General features: G+C 42.7%; 1 protein-coding gene across 1 annotated transcript in view; it reads right to left on the bottom strand.

The window, feature by feature from the left end:
* The window catches only part of Slc9a2 (solute carrier family 9 member A2), an 84,091-nt gene that overhangs the window by 23,332 nt on the left and 38,999 nt on the right, over positions 1-21,760 (bottom strand). Inside the window, exons 3-5 of the mRNA XM_021161822.3 lie at positions 20,493-20,743; positions 4,143-4,360; positions 3,004-3,206 (exon numbers count right to left, since the gene is read on the bottom strand). Of these exons, the coding sequence (XP_021017481.1) occupies positions 3,004-3,206; positions 4,143-4,360; positions 20,493-20,743 (672 nt within the window). The remainder of the gene's footprint in view (positions 1-3,003; positions 3,207-4,142; positions 4,361-20,492; positions 20,744-21,760) is intronic.

Below are 21,760 nucleotides of genomic sequence, written 5' to 3'. Positions count from 1 at the left end.
TATAAGGAGCAACTTGAATGTCTTGGCACAAATGTTCCAGACATTGAAGAGACACGATAAAATCAGGGTGGCATTCCTCCCCACAGTGCACAGAAGATGTGTCATGTCTTCCCACATTTAAGGAGGGGCGAGTTCAAGCCAATTTGAATCTTAATACTATAATACAACTGTCATGGAAATGAAAGTACTGCCCATGTGCGCTGTGATCAGTAATAGTATGTACACAAAACAGGAAGTTGAGAAGCTTTGCCAGTGATGTCATAGCTCAAGAACTGAAAGCCCCAGTCTCCTGTGTGGCGAAACTAGAGCAAACGGAACTACTGAGCTGCCAGTATACTCCGTGGAGCTACACAGAACACACAAACCTCAAGTACAGTGTTGGACAAACTACACTGTTCATTCACTTGTATGCTGTCTCATATTTCCCCGTCATTTTACAACAAACTCCTTGTACTCAGTATAAAAATAGGTCACTGTACTCAACCTTGGGTGGGTGATCCAGAGGATCCCAGAAAGCATTTTTTTTTTTTAACCAATGAAGGCAACAGCTCCATGAAGGCTCTCATCCCTGAAGATCTCTAATTGACCCAGAGAGAAGAACACAAAGATATTGACAGACTTGTTCCAAGCCAATGTGTGTACTTGTGCCTTGCCTCAACAGAAATCCTTCAAAGAAATAGAACATTAAAATAGGCTATATCAAAGTATGGATGTATAGGTGGGTTTGTGTGCACATACTGGGCGATGGTAACACAACAGAATTTCCAATGATTTTCTCTGCACACATTCCCACCATCACTCACATATAGCTGTAGCAGAGTGACTGCTGCCTCTTTCAGTGCATTAGGAGTACTGAGCAGAAGGGGCTTGGTATTTTTGCAGCTCTGGTCAGGCTCAGGCTCAATACTTCACCCTGGGCTCATCTTCTTCTCTGAGAATGAGTTTGCTCCTGGGAGGTGATGCTGGTCTTCATCTCAGATTATTTTGAGGACAAGAGGAGATGTCACACATAGGAAAGCTCTAACCTGACACATGGCATGCTCACCACCCTATGGTAGCCCCTGAAGGGATCTATAGAGGTATGGATGACAAAGACTGTAAGGAAAAGTGTCATCTCAACCTACCAGGGTATCCTGAGCATCCATGGCCAAGATTCCACAGAGCCCAGTCTCATGCTGGGAGGTCTGAGCACACACAAAGCTGAGCTGCCTTGTGGAGAACGGACTGTAAGAATCTGTGTGTACTGCAATGCTGAGGACTCTTTGCACACCTGTCTCTTTTTTTGTTGTTATTTTTGCAGGGTCTCATCTCGTGGTAAAGAACCCCCCCACCCCTACCCCCCAGTGCTGATCAATTTCACAAAACTAGTTAACTCCAGTTTCTGGGCCTCACTTCCTTTATCTGACAACCAGGAGTATTAAGCTCTTGGGATTATGTGGCAAGAATGGTTCTGAGAGTTACAGGAGCTAATACTGCATATGATGCTCTGGGTAAGGTATCTAGGAAACATATACAGATGCTTAGACAGGATGGAATCCTTCTTACGCTAGTTTCTGTGACTGTTTCCTTCTCGGCCAAGACCTTAAGGTCAGGTGGCCTCAGCGCTCACCCATGGTATCCTCTGTTTCTTTGCTATAAAACTTCACTCTCTGGGCAATCTGTTCCATTTTGTGGCTTCAGATAGCATCCCCCGAGGACTGCCCTCTTTACTGAACCTCAACTCTTAATACCTGCTCCATCAGTGTCTACACTTATAAGTCTCATGGATACGCTGAGTCCAATAAGCTTGCAATTGAACTGATAACCCCCTAGTTCTGGTGTCCTTCAAGCACAGACCTTCCCTCCTCATTTGAGGGCAAGGCCATTCCTCTCACTCAGGCATCAGCCCTGGGAATCACCAAAGCCTCCTCCTCCTCCTCCTCCTCCGCACACACACACAGATGTCACATCTTGAGAGATCCTGCAGGCTCTGCATTCAGAATGTACCTTGGGATTTTACTCCTTTTCTGGCCACCATCAGGGTTTGTATGCAGTCTTCCTTGGTCTCTACTTTGTGTCGCCTTCCTTGCAGAAGAGCAAAGCTCTTCACAGCCCCAAATAATGCAAGTTTCCGCCATGTATTCTATGTTACTCTAGACCACCCTATACTCCAGCCCAGAACATTTTGCTTAGGAAAAAAGATCTTCCCCGGTGTGTGTGCCTAGAATGTTCCTGAGCTTGGATAATGTGTCTGCCTCCTGCAGGCAAATGTCATAATCTTTCCCTTCTGTGAATATCAATTTAGAATTGTAACCTGCTCTCTGTCTATGGTTCCCTCTCCATTCCTGATACCTGTCTCATTTATTGTGTAGTATCTTCTCTCTTTAAGTATATCCCATGCATTACTATCAGGTTTCTCCCCTAACTTCTGACAAGAATGGAAGGAAGTTCTGCAAAGACAAGATCATTTTGCTCAGGAAGAATCCTAAATTCCAAAAGCAGTGCCTGTCATAGAACGCAAGACAAATACATCTTTGCTGAACGAATATGCGTGAATTATAATCTGAGAGCTGGCATATTGATGAAGTTGCTTACTGTTTGCCCACCACATGCTGGACTCGCCACTCCCCTGCTCCAGGGGAGCAAGGCATCAAGTAGCTGCTGGAAGGTCGTGGCTCACAATCAGCACCTAGCAAGTACATTTACTAGGTTGGAGAGCAAGGCAAACGACGAGGATTAGAGTGTGCAGTTCATTGGTTTCCAGTGGTAAACTCTACTCCTGAGCTGAGTTTCCTTAAATAACCGTTCCCTCTGTGAGACCAAGTGACCAAATTGGACTCTTGTAATGCCCTGCATAATCCAGCACATGAACCCTGACAGGAAATATCATGTTCCCTGTTCGCCTGGCTCCTGGAGCGTCAATGCACTTACACCACGGACAGCGTTCATCTGGGTAATTGGTATTCAGAACTTGCACATCTCCTGCTGAAGAAAGAGACTTTTCTAGAAGGAAGCTACACTTACCAGGATGAAGACAGTGAAGAATATAACGACAATAGCGGCCGTGATGAACAGCTTCTTTCGGGGAAACACAGTAGCAGGGAGGAGAAACACCAGTGCAAAGCAGATGGCGCCACGGAGCCCTCCGTAGGCGATGATGAACTGGTCCTTGAAGGTGAGCGGGATGGTTCGGAACCAGTTAATCACCTGAGTCAGGACAAAGACGCCTGTGGGTAAAGAGAGAGCAGACTTCGTGAATATGGACTGGGGATTCTGAGTCTCTGTGACTGTGAAAAGTGTTTAAAAAGACCCACGAGGCCTACCCACCCCAACTCTGGACCCCTGAACTACAAACACTGGGGACTCTTGGGTCCTTGCTCTTATTTTGTAAGGATAACATTCTTCCACCTATCATGGTTAGAGATAAAAAGACAGGCTAATTTTATTTGCAGTAAAAGCCTGAAAAAGATAAATGAGCACAAAGAAAAGGAGAAGAGATAAAAATGAAGGGATGGGGTGAAAGCAGAACGAGGTTAGGGAAAAAGAACTCAGGGGAAAAAGAATTGAAAAGGGAGAAGAGGAGTGCCAGGAATAGAAAGAAGGAGGAGAAGGAGAAGGGGAAATAAAAGGGAGGGGTGGAGGGTGGGGAGGGGGAGGGAAAGAAAGGGGGGAGGGGAGGAGGAAGAAGAAGAGGAGGAGAGGAAGAGGAGGGGCAGGAGGAGGAAGGGAAGGGGAAAGGAGAGGGGAGGGCAAAGGAGGGGGATAGGGAAGTAAAGGGGGAGGGAAGGAAGAGGAGAGAAAGAGGAGGAGGAAGAGAAGAGGAGGAGGAAGAGGAGAGGAGGAAGAGGAGAGAGAGGAGGAGGGAGAGGGGAGGAGGGGGAAGAGCAGGAGAAGGGAAAGGGGAGGGAGAAGGGGAGGGAATGGGAAGGAGGAGGAGAAAGAGGATGGAGAAGAGGAGGGAGAGAAGGGGGGAGGAAGAGGAAGGGAGGAGGAGGAGGAAGAAGAAAAGAAGAAGAGGAGAAGGAGAAGAGAAAGAAGATGAAGAGATGAAGAAGACGAAGAAGATGAAGACAAAGATGAAGACAACGAAGAAGAAATGAAAACAAGCAGGCAACAAAAGCAGAGTGAGTTCCCTTGCAGCAGTGTCCCTGACTGTCCATTACCCAGTGCTCGCCAGATCAGGCAGAAGGCCAGGGTAAAGCAGACGAAAGCCCAGTTCCACTCGTGGTTCTTCCCAACAGTGGACACGCCCATGAAGATGAAGATCAGGGTCTCGCTCACGCTGCTCAGCATCTTCATGAAGTACTTGATGGTTGTGTAGGACTTCTGAGACACATTCTCTTCCACGTACTTATTCATTGTCATGGCACACGCTGTGATCCTAGAGGGGAGACGTGGCTTCAATTTAAATGTCACCTTTCCCACAGTCAGAATGTCAGAGTCAGCTCCTAAATCCCAGACAATCATATTGCTTCCTGCTTGTCCGCACACCTACATAAGATTCATGATGGCCTGTGGATTTTGTAAAGGAATAGGATTTGCATGTAAACTTAAAACCCTGGCCCTCTCTGAAGGTCTTTAATACACATGGTGTGAAGCACCCTGCTCTATCCAACTCTCCAGTCCCTTCAGCCCGCTTATTCCATACCCATGTTCTCTTACCAACCTATGCTCACCATCACCATCAACCCTCTTTTGAAGCACTCAAATTTTAAAAGTTGAAAATAATTTGAAACCCACTATCATCCCACAAAGCAACTCTTCCACATGTACATATTTTATTCCTACATTATTTTAAAACCTTGACTACAAAATAAGCCCCTCCACTTTCTCTGGTTGCAGTGGGATTCTCTGCTGCCTCTCTTCCTCACTGAATCCCTCTCCGTATGACTGGGTATCATCTGTGTTCAATTCTTCCTCATGAACCTGTCTTGGACCCACTTAGCCATCTCCTTACCACAATGCCTGCATTCTGGGTGTCATCTCAACTAGTCTACTGGGTCTGTTTCTATGAAATCCCTAAGTAAAAAGAGGTTTTGTTTCTTTTCTCTAGCATTTGCTCACAATGTTGGGGCCACTGTGCTCCCTGCTACCACTCTTGAGGTAGCAGAACTGACGTGGCATCTTGGCATACCTCAGAGAAAGATCAGATCAGACACATGCTGGCAAGGTGGGCACTCACATTCTTTGTGCCCACCCTCTCTGGACCACATATTTCCTATCCTTCCCTCACTCCACCTGGCACATCTGGTCCATACCTCATACCTCGACTGGCCATCACCTGCAGACCATGCCACGATCTTGAAGATCATCTGCTTTGTGGACACACAAGGTCACATCTTCCCAGGATATCATCCCCCTAACTAACTCAAATGCAACTCAAGGATGGAGTTGCTGTGTCATAACACACACCAAATCCTGTATGAAGAGGTATGGTCCCCATTTAGTATCAAAGGACTTCATCATCATAAGGAGCTGAAGGAGAAACAGAGACAGAAGGAATTCTGGTGAGCTACCTCAGCTTCCACTGATAGTAACCAAGCCATAAAACAACTGCCAGGCACAGCGTATCCGGTTCGACCCCCAAGCCACACCGAAGCTGCCTGCACCACCTTCTGCTTGTGCAGTGGCCTCCTTAACTCAGGACATTTGTTTGTAAGGAAAGCTTCCTCTTAAGACATGGGACAGTTGAATAATGCAAAACTGAGATGCTCTAAGACCAGAGGCAGGAGAGAGCCACAGCCTGTGTCCTTGCAGCAAACAGACCCGTTCTCCACATAAACATTTTCATATTGTTTTTATATGAAAACAAAACAAATAACCACCCTTGTGAGGACCCTGCATTTAGACACAATGCTACCGCCACCAGAACAAGAAAGTGTTTCTTCTAGATTTATATGGGTGAAGACAGTATAATTCATGCCCTTTCCAAAAGAAAGGACACCCTTTAAAATGAGCTAATAAAACCAGCCACAAACATGGCCAAGCCTCTGCATAGCTGAGAGCTTATACAATACAGGTTTGTGTTTGAAGAACTTTCCTTAGAGCCAGGGACTGAGTAAACTCTCTGTATGGGTTGTGTCAGCTAATCCTCATAACACGTTTATGAGGAAAGTTCTCCGATCACCCCACACTTTTGGAAACAGGAGAACAAAAGGTGGACTCAAGGTTTCACAGCTAGTAAACAGTGGTGCCCAGATGTTCATCCAGGAAGTCAATGCTGCTGTAGACCTGACCCTCACACCCAGTCTTACTGGGGAGAAAGCCTCCACTTCCTGCCAAGCTTCCTCTCTCAAGAACAAGGCAATCTGTATCTGGCTCCTATGTCTACTGTAAGAAACTAGCACTTCAGGGATTATTTGATATTACTTGCATAAGTCAAAATTAGAAACGAAGATAGTAATGGAGCTGTGCTCCTTCTGGAAACTTCTAAAGAGGCTCTGTTCTGTTTGTGTTCTGAGTTCTCGAGGCTTCTTACAGTCTTGGCTTGTGGCCACATCACTCTGCCCCTAACATTCCCCTGATTCTGACGATTAACTCTCTCTCTCTCTCTCTCTCTCTCTCTCTCTCTCTCTCTCTCTCTCTCTTTCTCATAAGGGTCTTACACCATGGCCATGGGGTTATTTATTGCTGCTGCTCCATCTCAAGAGCTTAACTGAATCTCACCTGCAATGTCCCATGTGTCTTATATGTAAGTTATTAGTGGCTTCTATGAATTAGGATATAGAAGTCTCTGGGTACTACTAGTTAATTGTATCTCAGAAATCCAGCTCCACCCCCCTCCTCGCTATGGTGGGAGTAACTGGGGTTAAATCACAGGCTTCTACACACCAGGCAAACTCTCCCCAGTGAGCTTCATCTGCACCAGCCACTACACCTGTAGTCTCCAGACAATGTCTCACTAGGTTGCTTAGGTGGCCTTGAAGTTTCTCTAGTGCCAACCCTGGACTTGCAATTCTCCTGCCCCGGCCTCCTCTAGGTTGTTGGATTTACAGCCCTTGTACCACCAGGCTCAGCTTATTTGAATTTTTCAAATCAAATGTTTAGAAATTAAGATTCCCTAGTACAAAATAATGATGTAAAAGTCACGCTAAAGTTCTAAGGTGTTTGGGTTACAGCCTTTTATAGGGAAGAGAGGCTCAGCAACAAGGACAAAGGAGCTTCAGTGTTGAAAGTAGAAAATTTGGATATAATTTATCATGACTGCATTAATTCTGAAAATATCCTAATCCCATGCGCAGGATGCTTCAAGGTCAAGGAGATCTTTAAATATATAAACAGCTATGGAGAATAATGACTACCAAGTTCTTATTACTTAATTTCCCTCTATTACTTTTATTAACCACCTGCTACAGAGTTACAGCTCTGTGGTTCTTCAGCCCAGACTCAAGATCTTCTCTTCATGGCTTTCAAAGTTTTCACCCATCATCTGTAAAACTTTTCTGGGTGGAGGCAGCAATAGGGCTCTGTGAGTGTGCTACCCACCCCTTCACAATCACAAACACCATATTACTTAAACAATAAGCAAATGACAAAGGCAAAACTAATATTTAGCTCCTGATGGGAAGCAACTTAACAAACACCGAGCATTCAGATATGATTGAAGATGTATTCTGAACATAGGAATAAAGAGTGGATGACTTCCGTAATGCTACATCACTCACATGACCTGGAGTGATGCGCATGCTGGCCACACCCAGACTGTAATGGAGCAGTTTCACTCCCTGCATCACTTCATGAGGAGAAATGCATTGGGTGATGACTATAGTCCTGGTACCCAGGAGCGCCTTGCCTGGGGAGTACCTGTTCATTTACAGTACTGATGCATGGAAGGGATTGGAGTAAAGTTTCCAAATATTCCTATTCTACTCTAACCATGTAAACTCGATGCCCATGGCCACTCAATCAAAGGGTGAAAGGTATTTTTCTACCACAGAGACTTTGCTGTTCTGGTGTGACTGCAAATCAAATCATGTCACAAGGACACAAAACAACAAGGAAGCTGGTCTCTTAAGTATGTATGGGGAAACCAGTGTCCTGTGAACAGAGAGGAATAAAACCTCCTTAGCCTCCTCTTCTGACAGGTTACAGTAGAGAACACATGATTTTTAACCATTGCTGTAATTCTGCTTTCCCTTCATTATTCTAGAGAATTGCAGCACACATACAAAGCTTGTATCGAGCAGTGTCCAACTCTCCTTAGTTTCACAAAAATATCTGACTCAGGTGTGCGTCACTGGGTTTAGTGTGACAATGTCCACAACAAAAGAGCAGTCTAACTAGAGCCTTCATATTTTAGGAAGCCCTAGTTGAATATCTTAACTCCCGTGTCATTAAAAAATATTGGCCTTTTAGTGTTCCCAGTATGACTTGGCCCTCTTGCTCCTTTCATTGAGCTATCGCTTATTCCATGCATATCTAGCTCTCTCATCTGTAACAGTAGGCAATATGGTTGTTAATAGACATTTTATATCAACCACAATCCTGAGCTGCAGTCTATGAAGATCTATGAAGGCTAGTAGGGCACAGATTCAGCCTCCAAAACTCCCAGTCTGGGGGAGAAATGATAACTGCCTCCCCCAACACCATGGGTGCTAGGTGCAAGAACAGAACGGCTGTACTGGCATGTCTTCATGACCAAAAGACATGGCACTTGTGAACCGCAGCTGTGGCTGCTACACAGGAACTTCTCAAGATCAAGCCAGTCACTACCAAGCATGGAGGGGGGAGGGGCTCAGAGAATTTGATTGATGTCTTCTGGGGTAGGTGGGTCAATTTCCCTCAGAGATTTCATCCCTTGCGAGTCGCTCTTCCCTCAGTGGGTGGCCTTACACCCATGTTCATAAAGACCACACGACGTTATTGTTTTCTCAGTTGTTATTTTCTTTTTATATTTGAAGACTAGGCCATGAAGTTTGGAGAGGGATGTGGTATTGGGGGCTTCAGGAGGAATGGGAAGAGGGAAGCGAGGGTGATGCGATTAGAACACACTGTGTATACATGCGAAATTCTCAAGGAGCAAAAAAAAAAAAAAAAAAAAAAAAAACGTGAAATCAAGAGAAAGAATGTGTTAGAAGTTTGGGAAAGGAAATTGAGAGTTAGACCACAGAAGAGAGTACTTTTGCGCAATTTTTAAACCATCAAGCAAGAAAATGGGAGAGAAGCACAGCTTCCCTTTCCTGCCTACAGTGGTGCATTTTGAAGGGGTCCCTGCAGATAATAAGATATAATTCTTAAGCCCCTTACATAAAACGGCAGTATTTGAAGACAATCTAAGCATACTCACTTGTACATTCTAAAATGTCCCTGGATGACTTATAATGCCTAACACAATGTAAGCACTGGGTAAGTGGTCATCACCTTCCCCAGTCAACACTATGCAATCCTCCGTTACAAACATTTCTGATATGCAGTCGGTGCAATTCACAGACAGGAACTCACAGATGGACAAGCGCAATTTAAGGAAAGCACAGAGGGTTGAAAAAAAAAGGTTGGCATGCTTGGGAAACTGCTGGAAAATCCTGGAAGCCAGAGGAGAGTAGGATGGCAACCCTGAAAGATCAGAAATGAAGTCCTGGGCCAGAAAAGGGTAGTTACACATAGCGATCGGGAGCTTCTACCCGGTTCTGTAGGCAGGATGAGACACTGGGTTTTATATCTGTGAATGTAACTGTTTCCAGTCTCCATCCTCTCTGTCTCTATGTATATCTCCTAAGTCCACAAGGAACAAGAAAGATATCCTCACTCGGTATATGCCGGGCGTCCTTGATGCATCTGGACTCAGTTACTACATGGAAAAGCTCTCAATAGGACTTTGAGATGAGCTGGATTACACTCGAGACAAGAACCTCTGGAGGAGTGGCCCGTGTGCAGAGGACAGATTTGGAAGGGCACAAGCCAAAAGGATGCAGATAATTGGTTTCCCTCGATAGTTTGTCATTTCATTTTCAAAACCCATTCCAGCACCTGGACTACATAACACACCAAAGCGTGGGCATGTTTTGACAGGTGTTAGGTTCCATCATGAGAGACCACATCGAGGTCAGGCATTCTGCTTTATGATTATCTTACCTCAGCTTAACATAACTGTACGGTGATTACCACCAATTTAGAGATGGAAAAGTAAAATCACTGTAATTAGTGGGTTTTGCATTCACTAGCAATTGAGGTTTTCTTTATCCTGGCATTACTTAAAATATAGCATAGGCAAAAATCATGCTAGCTAATACTAACTCAACAGGGTCTTCAAGGGGGAGACAGTGTTTCTACTTAAACAATCTGTCATTTGACTATCTGTGAATAGAAAATTTGTCCAGTGATTATCTTTGTCTGTAGGAGGCTATGATTCTGTTAAAGCATCCCATGAACCTAGCAGCCTTCTGCAGACTGCATTTTCCTTCTATGTGTACTTTGGGAAAATATAGACTTGTATTTATTTCTGCTTAACTTGGCTCTGTACCTGAGTTGCAATCAAGTTCAGGTTCTTTGGCTAGATGGTCATGATCATTAAAACCAAAGGGACTGAGCATCAGTATTGAAAGTAGGGGATGGAGGCAGATTTCCAGTTGTAAAGATAATGTATATGCACATGTGTAACACACATATATAAAGTGTATACATGTTATAAAGATAATGCATGTATCATTTCTCTACAGATGTGTCTAGATATGCTTCTGTGTGTCTTTAAGGGGACATACCTATTATTTAGAAGTTTATAAGAATAAGTGCATTTAAAAATAGAATGGTCAATTTTCTAATTTCAATTTTGGTCTTAACACTATTAGGTTCTTTTTAGAATCAGGGCTGCTTTGGAGTATTTTGGAAGAGGGACCATTGCACAGTTAGTTTGCTCACACTACAAATATGCATGTGGTACTAAAGTGCATAAATAAAATCACAGGAATAGCACAAAAATCCTATCTTTTCTGTGAAAACCTTGCCCACATGAAGGCATCTTCAGAGTCAAGCCTTGGAGTGAAGAAGACCTATTCAGTAGCTTCCTCTGTACTGATTAATTCCAGGTTTCATGGTGCCTCTGGGCACTGTGTATGTTCTCAGAAAAAGAATTCACTCATGTGAAGTAAATTAATTATTCCAGAGCATGAATTTACTATAGAGTGAGTTGTCTCTTCCAGGAAACCCAGTGACCAAGAGGAAGTGAGTTTGACATATTACAAAATGCAACTAAAAATTGTTTTCAGAGGAAGACTCAAGCATAAAAACTGAATGTCCTGTAAAATACGAAAAAATGTGAATCATCTTAACTACTGCAAATGGACAGTTTCTCCTATAGCCTTGTCCTCTCCCACAGACCCCCATATTGCTCCCTCAACCTTTCATAAATTCAACTTATTTCAACTTCATGCTTATATATCACTTGCTGGAACCTGATATAAGTGTGATTTCGTGCAGTAGGATCACACAAAGGATCATAAGTCATTGTCCAAGATTCAAAGATTCCATAAGGAATCACAGGCCTGTGGAACTGAGTGACTAGCTGGAGAGTGTTGAGAAAGAGTTTCAAAGAGCCTGAAAGATTTGATCTGCTCTTAACATCGAAATTAAAATGGAGCCCTCCACATGGGCATGACGAAGAAAGATCACACGTGGTACTGGGCATGGGAGATGTCACACAACACCCTCGTGACAGTGTTAGGCACAAAGTATTTTCAAGGTTGCTCTTGTGTCTTGGGAATAGGAGCTCAAGTGGCATGTGTGTTGGAAGAGGATGCCCCTAACCACATAGTTAGTGGAAACACTTGGGAAAAACCGCAGATGCCTTGCTTCATCCAAGAGGATCAGGGTGTCTGTATACAATGGTCTGTCTAAATGAGTTCTAAATGCACCATCATTTTAAAGAAGTCAGGTGGGACACAGAGGGCTCAGGAAAGGGAAATGAGATGAATCACCTTACATAAACTTTTATTTGAAGGGGATTTGAGGGCCACTGTGTTTGAATTCTGTTTCCCAGCTATTCTCCCTTCTTCAATCTCCAACTGGGCAACTTCCTCCTGCCACCAGATGCAATCCTATCCTGATGAGCATTCCTTGGCTCCCTAAGGCTATGATCTTTGGCTTTTTCTCCATACAGCACTCAGCTGGTCAGTTACATGCGAATGGAAACCTTGGTGTAAAAGAAGCATTTGCTGCGGGTTTTCATTGTAACAGAGCAATAAGTGTATCCCATCGGTGGGGAAAGCACAGAATGGGTTTCAGACACCTGTGTGGTAAATGTAAGAGACACAGAACTGTTTGCTGCTGTTTTCGTTTTTTTAACAGAGTAACAAGTGTATCCCTTCTGGGGGTGGGGGCATAGAATGGGCTTCAGACACCTGCATTGCCAAGTAGAGAAACAGTTTTCCTCCTCTCCTCAGAGTTCCTTTCCTTGGAGACCCCACAGCATCTCATCCTGGAGCTTCCCCACCCTCTCAGAATGCTCTTCATTTCATCATTGAGATCTCACCCAAAAGCGTCATCATTTCTATCCTATTTTTAAAAAGTTATTTCCCCTTCCCCTGATAACATGTAGTCAGCGTGCATTAGGTGGCGGTCTCAGCCTAAGACAGTTGTAAAACCACTGCCTTCCATTGGTGACAGCCCTCATTTTTCATGAAGCAGGGTTGTTACTCTTAGATAGTTTCATTCAAACACTTTTCCAAGCCACTGCCCTTTCTCTGAAATGTTTCCTAACAGGAATTGGCTGGATAAATCTCCCTCACTCCCCAAGCAACTGGGTTGCAGGTACATAAAACCTAATTTCTATGTGTGTTATTACTTAATGCTTCTGAGGTTAACCCAACCATGACACTGAGGAGGGCAATGTGGACAAAGGGATGGTTTGGTGAGCAAGGGAATCTTTGGTGTCATGTCCTCAATGATCCATACTGTTCCTTGTTGGGAATTGACTTATTCGCATAATCCAGCAGCCCTCGTTTTGTGTGTCTTGTTTCTACTTCTCTCTCAGTGCTTTGCTCTCCTATTTGAACTGGGCACCTGGCTCCTAGAGCACCGTATGACTCAAGTTACCTCAAGTAGCTTCAGATTAAGTATGAGGACATGTGGGAAGGCAGGCTCAGCCACTTGGCCACCTCTCTTGGGAATAGTGAAAATTCTGAGCTTTGGTTGAGGCAAAAGAAGTAGCACAGAAAGAAAGAGAGATAGAGGTGCATTGTGGCATGAAGAGGAACGTCGCATGGCTGCCCACCATGGGACACAGTTAATCCTCAAGGTCACCCAGGCCATGACTTCCCCATGAAGAGGATGGATGAAAAGCAAATTGAGACTTTTAAATCAAGGTGAGGTAGTCGGCTTCAGGTGTCCAATAGGTCATGGAAGACCACACCTTGACTCTGTGTTAGAGGGATGTCTATCAATAGAAACATGTGATACTTAACCTGAAAGAAAGAGATGTTTATATGAGTCCAGGGATTCAGTCAGTAGTCACCTGGCCCTCTGGCTTTCGGCCTGTGGGAAAGAATTTCAGTATGTGTCAGAGAAGCTGCCTTGTGGTGGCTGACAAATGAAGGCACATATCCCAGAATCCCCTTCAGGAACACAGCCCAGATGATGTCATTTCCTTCCACTCAGCCCCACCTACAAAAGTCTCGCTACCTCCTACAGGCTGGCAACAAAGCCTTCAGCCTATGGGTTATAGGGAGTCTTTTAAGATTCCAACTATGACACCCTTGTATTTGAATACCTTACTCTAAGTTGTTCAGCATTGTACAACTACATAAAATCCTTTGCATTTCTCTGTAGTTTAAAGGGTTTACTTGGAGTCAAGCAATCAATACCAAAAGAAAGTCAAACATTAGTCTAGTTCGAAAGTGGCTGTCACTTCATTATCAATTTAAAAAAGAAAGTTTTGGAAAGAAAAGATAATTACTTCTTAGCAATAAATCAATAAACTTTACTTATAATTCATTATCTTGTTTTACAGTTTGGACTAAATGTTAATAGAAAGCAATGTGATTTTCTTTAACTTGGTATTCTTGAAACATATGTCAGCAGTGAGATCACACATCTTTTCTTTAAAGGGATGTAAACATAGGTAAAGAAACCATCCAACAGTAGTGGTAGCAGCACTGTCTTGTTAACTTAGCAGGAAAATATCACTATAGTTTCCTCTTTGAAGAATTTCCAATTACACCCCAAATCTGCCCTAGTGTTGGCACTGAAGGAGCCCAGCAGAGGAACCAGGAAAACGGTGTCCGTGTTCTGTTGATTTAGACAAATGTCACTATGGGAAGGTACTGACTTTCTTAAGTAGGACAGACACAGTGTTTATTGTTTATTTGATTCATCCTACTGATGCATTCTGGGAAACTAATGCGTATTTATATGGGTACAGTCATCATCACACAAGTGTGGCTGCTCGCAGAATCAGAAGTGTGCTCTAAGGCAAGGGAAGGTTTAACAGCCAGCCTTGATTATCTTCAATGCTGGGCCACACTAATCATTTCTCAGCCATCTATAAAGAAGATGGAAAAAAGAACAATACACTTTCTTTGTTTTATGGCTTTTGTGACAGGATGTCAATTCTGTAGTCCAGGCTGTCCTCCAACTCAGGGTGGTCCTTTCAAGTGCTCTTCTTTCTAAGAAGAGGAGGCAACCCAATATACTTTCAATATTGAAAGTTAGACAACTTCACAAATCCATCCACAATAATAGTCTAGTCTGCTAGCTCAGACTACAGACTCTGGGTCCTTATGCTGATTCTTACAGGGGTCACAAGCTCTACCCAAAGAGAGGGCTGCAGTCCAAATGGAATGTTGAAGATATTTATATCTAACCCCCAAGAGGTTTCTAACTGATGCAGAGACCACGGATGGTTGCTGAATACTGGCCGACTCCCTAGGGCTTGTTCAGTTTGCTTTCTTACACAGCCCAGGACCACCTGTCTATGAGTGGTACTACCCACAGTAGGAGTGACCTCTTATAGCAATCAAATCAATCAATCATCAAGAAACTGTCCCATGGCTATGCCCAGAGGCCACTCTGATAGAGGCAATTCTTCAACCAAGGTTCCTTGTTCTCATACAATTTAGCATGCATACATACAAATTGGTGATGCTGGTTTTCATAGCCCAAATTGCTAAGTATTGTGATTTTTAATATCCAATTCAAATGAAAGTCACTAATGAGATTTTTCTATAATTGTTTTCTTTTTACTACTGATAACAAAGACTTTCTCTTAGGGTACTACTTAATTTTTGCTAACTGCATTTCACGTGTTCAAAAGCCATGTGTGGGTGGTAGCTACCACATTAGACAGGCAAGAAGGAAAAACTAATACCACATAAATCCTGGTATTCATCAGCTGACTCTAAGACACAGAAATAAATACAAAAGAGTTCTTAACTTACCTACATAATTCTGGGCTATCCCATTTCAAATTCCCTCTTAAAAAATTCTTATCCCGTTGTCGAAGCAAACTTGGACTAAAAAAAGATAATAAGCGTTTTGTTCGCTTCTTTGTGTTCTCTTTTCCAAAGGTTCCCAGATGATTCGAGTGCTCCTTTTTACTTTCCTATTGTCTGACTGATCTGCGGCCTGATTTTGACATAATTTCTACTGTTTACCAATTTCTCCTATATACCTAACTCTACTTGCTTAGTCATATCTGATTTCAAAGAGCTTGGTCATGCCCACGTATGATATCAGCGAAGGGATAAACCATAACTGAAATACGATTACTGCTTCTTGTGTGTTGTAAGGCACAGTTACCCAGGGAGAAGTGCAAGACCATGACGTCAGAGGTCTTGGGCTCCAGGCTTGGTCTCTGTGTCCTTCCTGCCAACTCTTATCTATCTACTGGTAGGTGGATGCTTAGGATGCTTCTTGTGTCTAAAATATGCCATTGTTGTGATGTCTTGTGCTATAACTCATGTGTAAGCCCTGTGGTTTCCTGTGATTTCTAATGTTTTTACTTTTTTTTTTTTTGACAACAGCAGTAAAAGACCTACTCATTCTGGCATGGATAAAATGATTTCATACCCATGAGTCTCAAAATGATATGCTCCTGGATGCTGCAAAGCATGGTGAAGAAGGAGTTGAGGGCAGCTGAGCCCATAGCTATCCTTCCCTAGAAAATGCCATGGCCCTAATTCACTATTTGAACCAGCAGCACCAGCTTACATTACCCAAAATTCTCCAACATGGCTCTTCGCACTTCAGATCTGATGCAAATGGACAAATTACACATTTCTCTCAATTATTTCCACCTAAAGTTAAAGTAGCTAAAGCCCGCATTACCACAGCCTTTCAGGACCTTAATCTGCTCAGTTTTGCCCCCTTTCTGAATGAATGGCATTCTTTGTCAATGACCTATGTCCCTGGTTCCTTAGAAGCCCTTTGAAGAACTAATAAAGGAACTCAGTACAATATAGCAAACAAGACAATCTTTCTCACTCCTCTCAAAGTGTAAAACAAAGACATATAGAGGAAAACATGAAGAGAGAAGAGCATGCTCACTGCAGCAATGACCACCCCGGTCTGGAATGGCACCAAGGCTTCAGTTCTGAGGCAAACATTATAGAAACATCTGCATTCCAGAACTTCTGTTTTCTTTCTTTTTCATGTTTCTTCTCCCTTCCCCATTTTCTTAACATGGACTGGGCTGGCACAGCCTCTAGAGAACCAGAGTACAGCTATAAATACCCACTAAGACAGCCTGCAGCCAAATACGGCCATAATGTGCACATCCATTAAATGATGCTAAAAAGCTTCCATTTTCTATTTTCTTTGCAATAAATCAGGTACAATAATTGAACAACAAATAGAAAATATTTAGAAAGTATCATTCAGAGGAGAAACTCTATGGAATTATTTACCTCTAAAAAACTGAAGAAAAACCAAATATCAACTCTCTTCTCTGAAGAAATGAGGCATTTCTGAAATCCCTGGAGCCTGGGAGTGTGTGTGAGGCAGTGGGGGAAAGCTATCCTTTTCGTGTGCAGTATAAACTACAATAGAAGCCAAGTACCTCTCTTCAGTGTAACATGTTTATCTGACCCCAGGGGTTTATGTGAGAGTCAGAACCTGGTATCCAAAGGGAGATAACTTCCTTGAAAGGTTATTTTTTAAAATGGATTTTATTTCGAGGAGAGTGAAAGCATCAGTCAGAACCCTCAAGGAAAGAAGGAAGAATCCCTGTCACTTGGGAAGACATCATGAGTGTGTTTTGACATAAAGTTCAAAGCATATGCATGAAGCCAAGAATTTCTAATTCCTAAAAGATCTGTTAGTTGTCTCCCTGTCTCTTCAATGGTGCTTTGAAAAAGAAAGTGTCCAAAGCTGTTGATGCTGTTGATATATAGCACTTCTCGTGTAAAGAGGGTAGTATGAAAATCTTCCCATTATTTTAAGCCTAGTGTCATTGAAAGTAAACTTGGAAATACTTAAACAAAGATGCATTCCCCGCCCCACACACACTCATACTCAAACTCACATAGACACACACACGGATACACACATACATATACATACAAACACACAGAGAAACATATATACACACAAAAATATACACGGACACATATAAACAGGCATACACATTCACACAGAGAGAGAGAGAGAGAGAGAGAGAGAGAGAGAGAGAGAGAGAGAGAGAGAGAGAGAGAGAGAAATGCACACTTACACATACCCCTCAATCCCACTTGAAAACACAGGGGAATATAGGCAGATATGGTGCTTTCCCATTCAATGAAGCATCAAAGCATTAGGCTACACCACAAGAGGGGAATCCAAATCTGAATCTAAGAATGCTCAGAGAAGGTCAGAAGACAGCTATACCTCCATCACATAGTATTTGATTTTGCTGTCTTGAGTGGCTATCAAACTACAGTCTCATGAAAATAAGCAGCAGAAACAAGCCTTCTGAATGCCCAGGGGACACCTGCTTCAGCCATCTCACTATAATCAATTCAACAAATTCAACTTTCTACCCTGAAAGTCTGTTTTCTGGGTTTGTTTGTTTGTTTGATTTTTGATTTTTGATTTTTTTTTCAGCCTAAAGCCAAGTCTTTGTTCCTCAGAGTAAGTTTCTGTACAACTAGACTCTTATGTTAACTACTTGGTCATTCCACAAGTCCATTCCAGGACTGGCTTTCTAAGAGTTCAGCTAAGGTCAAGCTCCTGGACCAAAAGCCAGAGTCCGCAAAGGCAGTATGAGGGGAGAGAGAATGAGAGAAGTTAGGGAGAGAGCCAGGGAGGATGGAAGGCTGGAGTAAACTAAGTTTCCTAAGTAGTAAGAAAGTCCTTAGGGAGGGGGGGTAGAATCTGAGCTCACCTGGCTACCCTCCTGCCTATTTGCATTCCTGGGATAACAGTCTCTTCTTGGTGAGAACTCAGCATGTTCAGCAGCCTTGGCATCTTAACTTCCATTAAACTTAGAGTTTGTTTTTAATGCTAAGAGTCTAACAGGAAGAATGAGAATAATTTCTAAGCTCAGTGCAATTTAAGTCAAAAAAGAATTTGTTAGTTCTATAAGAAGAGTCTGGATGCACACTTCTCATGACATGGATAAGGGGTATAACCCGACCAGTGTCCCAGGGATATTAGTAACAACAGCCTGGAAGTTCATACATCGAACCTCAAGGACAGTGCTTGCAAATGTACCTGTTAATGGTACTACAGAAGCACCATGCCCACTCATGATTTGAGAAGCATGCTGACCACACCACATTAGAACATAGGGCCCCACTTCTGAGAGAATCAGTGCATTGATGTAAATAACCCTTCCATCTACCATCAGAAGATAATGGCTGTACATGGGAGTTTTTAATCTCTTGAAATCTCTTGCAAGCTAAAATAATAGCTTTTATCATTTTTGGTACAATATAGATGTGGTAGTTTGAATGAGGTGTCCTCTGTAAGTTTGAGGTTGAATACTTGGTCTCCAGTTGGTGGTAATTTGGGGAGAATTAAGCCAAATATACTCTAGGCCTTCCTAACATTGTCCCCACACCCACGTCCACCCTCACCTAACTTCTCCATCATTCAGCGTCTTCGGGGATCCCCATCTTCACTCTTGAACATTGTACAAAATGACTAATTATAGATGGCTGCTTTGAACATTCTAAACATGGTAAACAGTCCAGAGATGGATTCTGAAATCTTAGGTTCCTATAAACCTGTTTCTAGAACTAGTCACCAGGCCCAGCCCACTCTCCATTGCAGAACTTGTAACCAGCTGATCATACATTTTCAACGATTCTACTCACACAACAGTGAGGACACTGGAAGTCACACAGTGATATGAATAGCAACCAGGAACGTTTCATTACTGGGTCAAACTGGATTAATACGTTGCTTTATTTAGGTTCTCTTTGAAAGGGAAAACCACACAACCTTTAACTCGTGGCTCTTATGACGGTGAGTTCGGCTTCTTCCCTTTGCCCCTTTGCCCCACAGACTCCATCTGCTTCTGACATGAATGTGCTGCCAGGAGGCATGTCCCCAAACACTTTTTAACTGAGGTCCCACCTACAGCAGGTTGGGGTGGGGGTGCTGCAGAAAGAAGTAAGCCTACACTATGAAGCAAATTCTAAATAGATTCCCCACACCCTGACACAGGGACTACAGTTTACAGCGTGCAACTCAGTGTCAAAGCAAAACCAAGGTAGGAGTTCTACTATTCTTTACTGTGGTGTTGTTCGCTGGCCCAGGGAAGAATGCAACCGTGATATAATGGTATCACTTGGGGAAAAAACTCCATTGACTTGTTTCCTTCAGAGTGACACCCTGAAGACCAGTGTGATCCAAAGACTACCAATCTGTATCTTACAAGGACAAGTTTTTAAAAGCCTTCCTCTCAGTGAGCAAGACAGTAATCATTGCTTATTTATTATTTATAGACAAATATATAATGTTACATAATATTATATCATATGCTACTTTATAAATGTTATTTAACTTATAAAAATATTTATTTATTTCAAAATAATTTAAACTCCTCATCAAAAAATTAAGTTCCATATTTAAAATAATCTATTTAAAATCTGTGTACTAAAAATCTATTTAAATTTATCCTGAAATTACAGGATCTTATATCCATTGTATCCTCTAATGAATGGGTTTAAACTGTTACCAGTAAACCTACTGTGTGTAAGATCATTCGATTAGACTCACAAAAACACCTCTAGAACACAATGGGCAGTTTCCGTGATGCAACCTTGCTGGAATATTTTGCAGCCTCCCTCAAGGAGCACGGGGATCAGACTCAAAACGTTGGCAACTGATCCAGGTCAACCATCAAGTTCATGATTATATTTTATAGGAACCTCAAGAGTTCATTTTAGCACCTTTTCCATGTCAGCTCCACATTGCAGTAGCATAAATTTGGATAATAGATACTTTCATTTCGGTGTAACAAAAGGTTTTAGAGAAATCAAATTCTAGTTGTTCTCAGGATAAGAAAATCTAGTCTTTTAAACAACTCAGTCAACTTAATATCTTAGAATGCTTAAGTTCAACGAAACGCAGCAGTCAGGGGCTGTTAGCTGTGAGTCACTTACGCCATGATGCCTGAAAGGTGGAACATTTCAGCAGTGATGTAAGACAAGTAGCTGTACAAGAAGACAAAGAGTGGCTCAATGACCCGGATGTTGTGTGTGAAACGGGTGGTGAACGCTGCTATGAATCCCAGGAGGATGCCAATCAGCACCCCGCCAATGCCCACGACGAAGAAGTTAGCGATGCCAGCAAACACGTCTACAGTCTGGATGGTTTTCATCTGGCAGAAGGACTTGAACAAGTTGTACAGGACCTGAGGGGATGAGAAAGCACACTGTCAATGCCTCTGGGGCTGGAACCATGTCAGCGGTTAAAGTGCTTGTCACACAAGCATGAGGATCAATGTTTAAATTCCCAGCACCCTTGCAAATTCTGAGTTGGCATGGAGGCCTGCTTGTCATCTCAGGGCAAAGAACTGGGACCTCAGAAGCCAGCTGCCATTATCAAACGCTGGGTTCAGCTTTGAGATCTTGCCTCAGTAAAAAAAGAGTGAAGAATGATGGAAGAAGACTTTCAGTGTTAACCTTGGGCCTCCACATGCACACACATATACACGAACACACACACACACCACATGTATACACATGAGATAGAATAAAAATATATTCCTAGTTTTCCCTATGATCACCTTGGGCACAGGCAAAATCTTTGAAGATTTGATCAATGTCAGAGGAAATTGTTGTGTAGTTATTTGCCACATATAATAATATTCTGGATTTCAATAAACAAAATCCTTGACCAAAAAAAAAGTGTCTTTTCAAATAAATGTTTTGAGAAGTAAAAAGGAAAATATTACAAAGTTATCACGCAAATATTCCTAAATCATTATTTGTTTTCCAGCTAGTACCTGGAAGGATATTTCGAATGCGTGCTTGCCAAACCTGCTCATATTACCATTACTCAGAAGCTATTTGTCACAGGGAAATATACCAACCTACTGGGACAATACACTTACCTTATAGGGTCCTATCATAGAATAACAGGGAGGGGGCACGCCCTTCAGTGTGGGTACCCCACTGAAGAGTTCTTCCTTCCAGGAAACTCATCTTCACTTCCTATCCCACCTTCCTGTTCCACTCATATATGCAGCATGTATCATGTAAAGTCCTGAGGATGTTTCTTAAAGAGGTCATCTATACATAGTATGTGATCATGTATGGTATAAACATGTTGTAGCTTCTCACACACTTTATGCCTCTAAAGTAATGGGCCTGCTCCTGCTTGGTTGTCTACAAGTCTTGTTTTAATTAGACTTCAAGAGTTCTACTCA

This window comes from Mus caroli, unplaced genomic scaffold, assembly GCF_978045245.1.
Source record: "Mus caroli unplaced genomic scaffold, Mus_caroli_1 scaffold_1, whole genome shotgun sequence".
Classification (NCBI taxonomy): domain Eukaryota; kingdom Metazoa; phylum Chordata; class Mammalia; order Rodentia; family Muridae; genus Mus; species Mus caroli.
The sequence above is the reverse complement of the archived record's forward strand: the minus strand, read 5'-3'. Positions and strand labels throughout refer to the sequence as shown.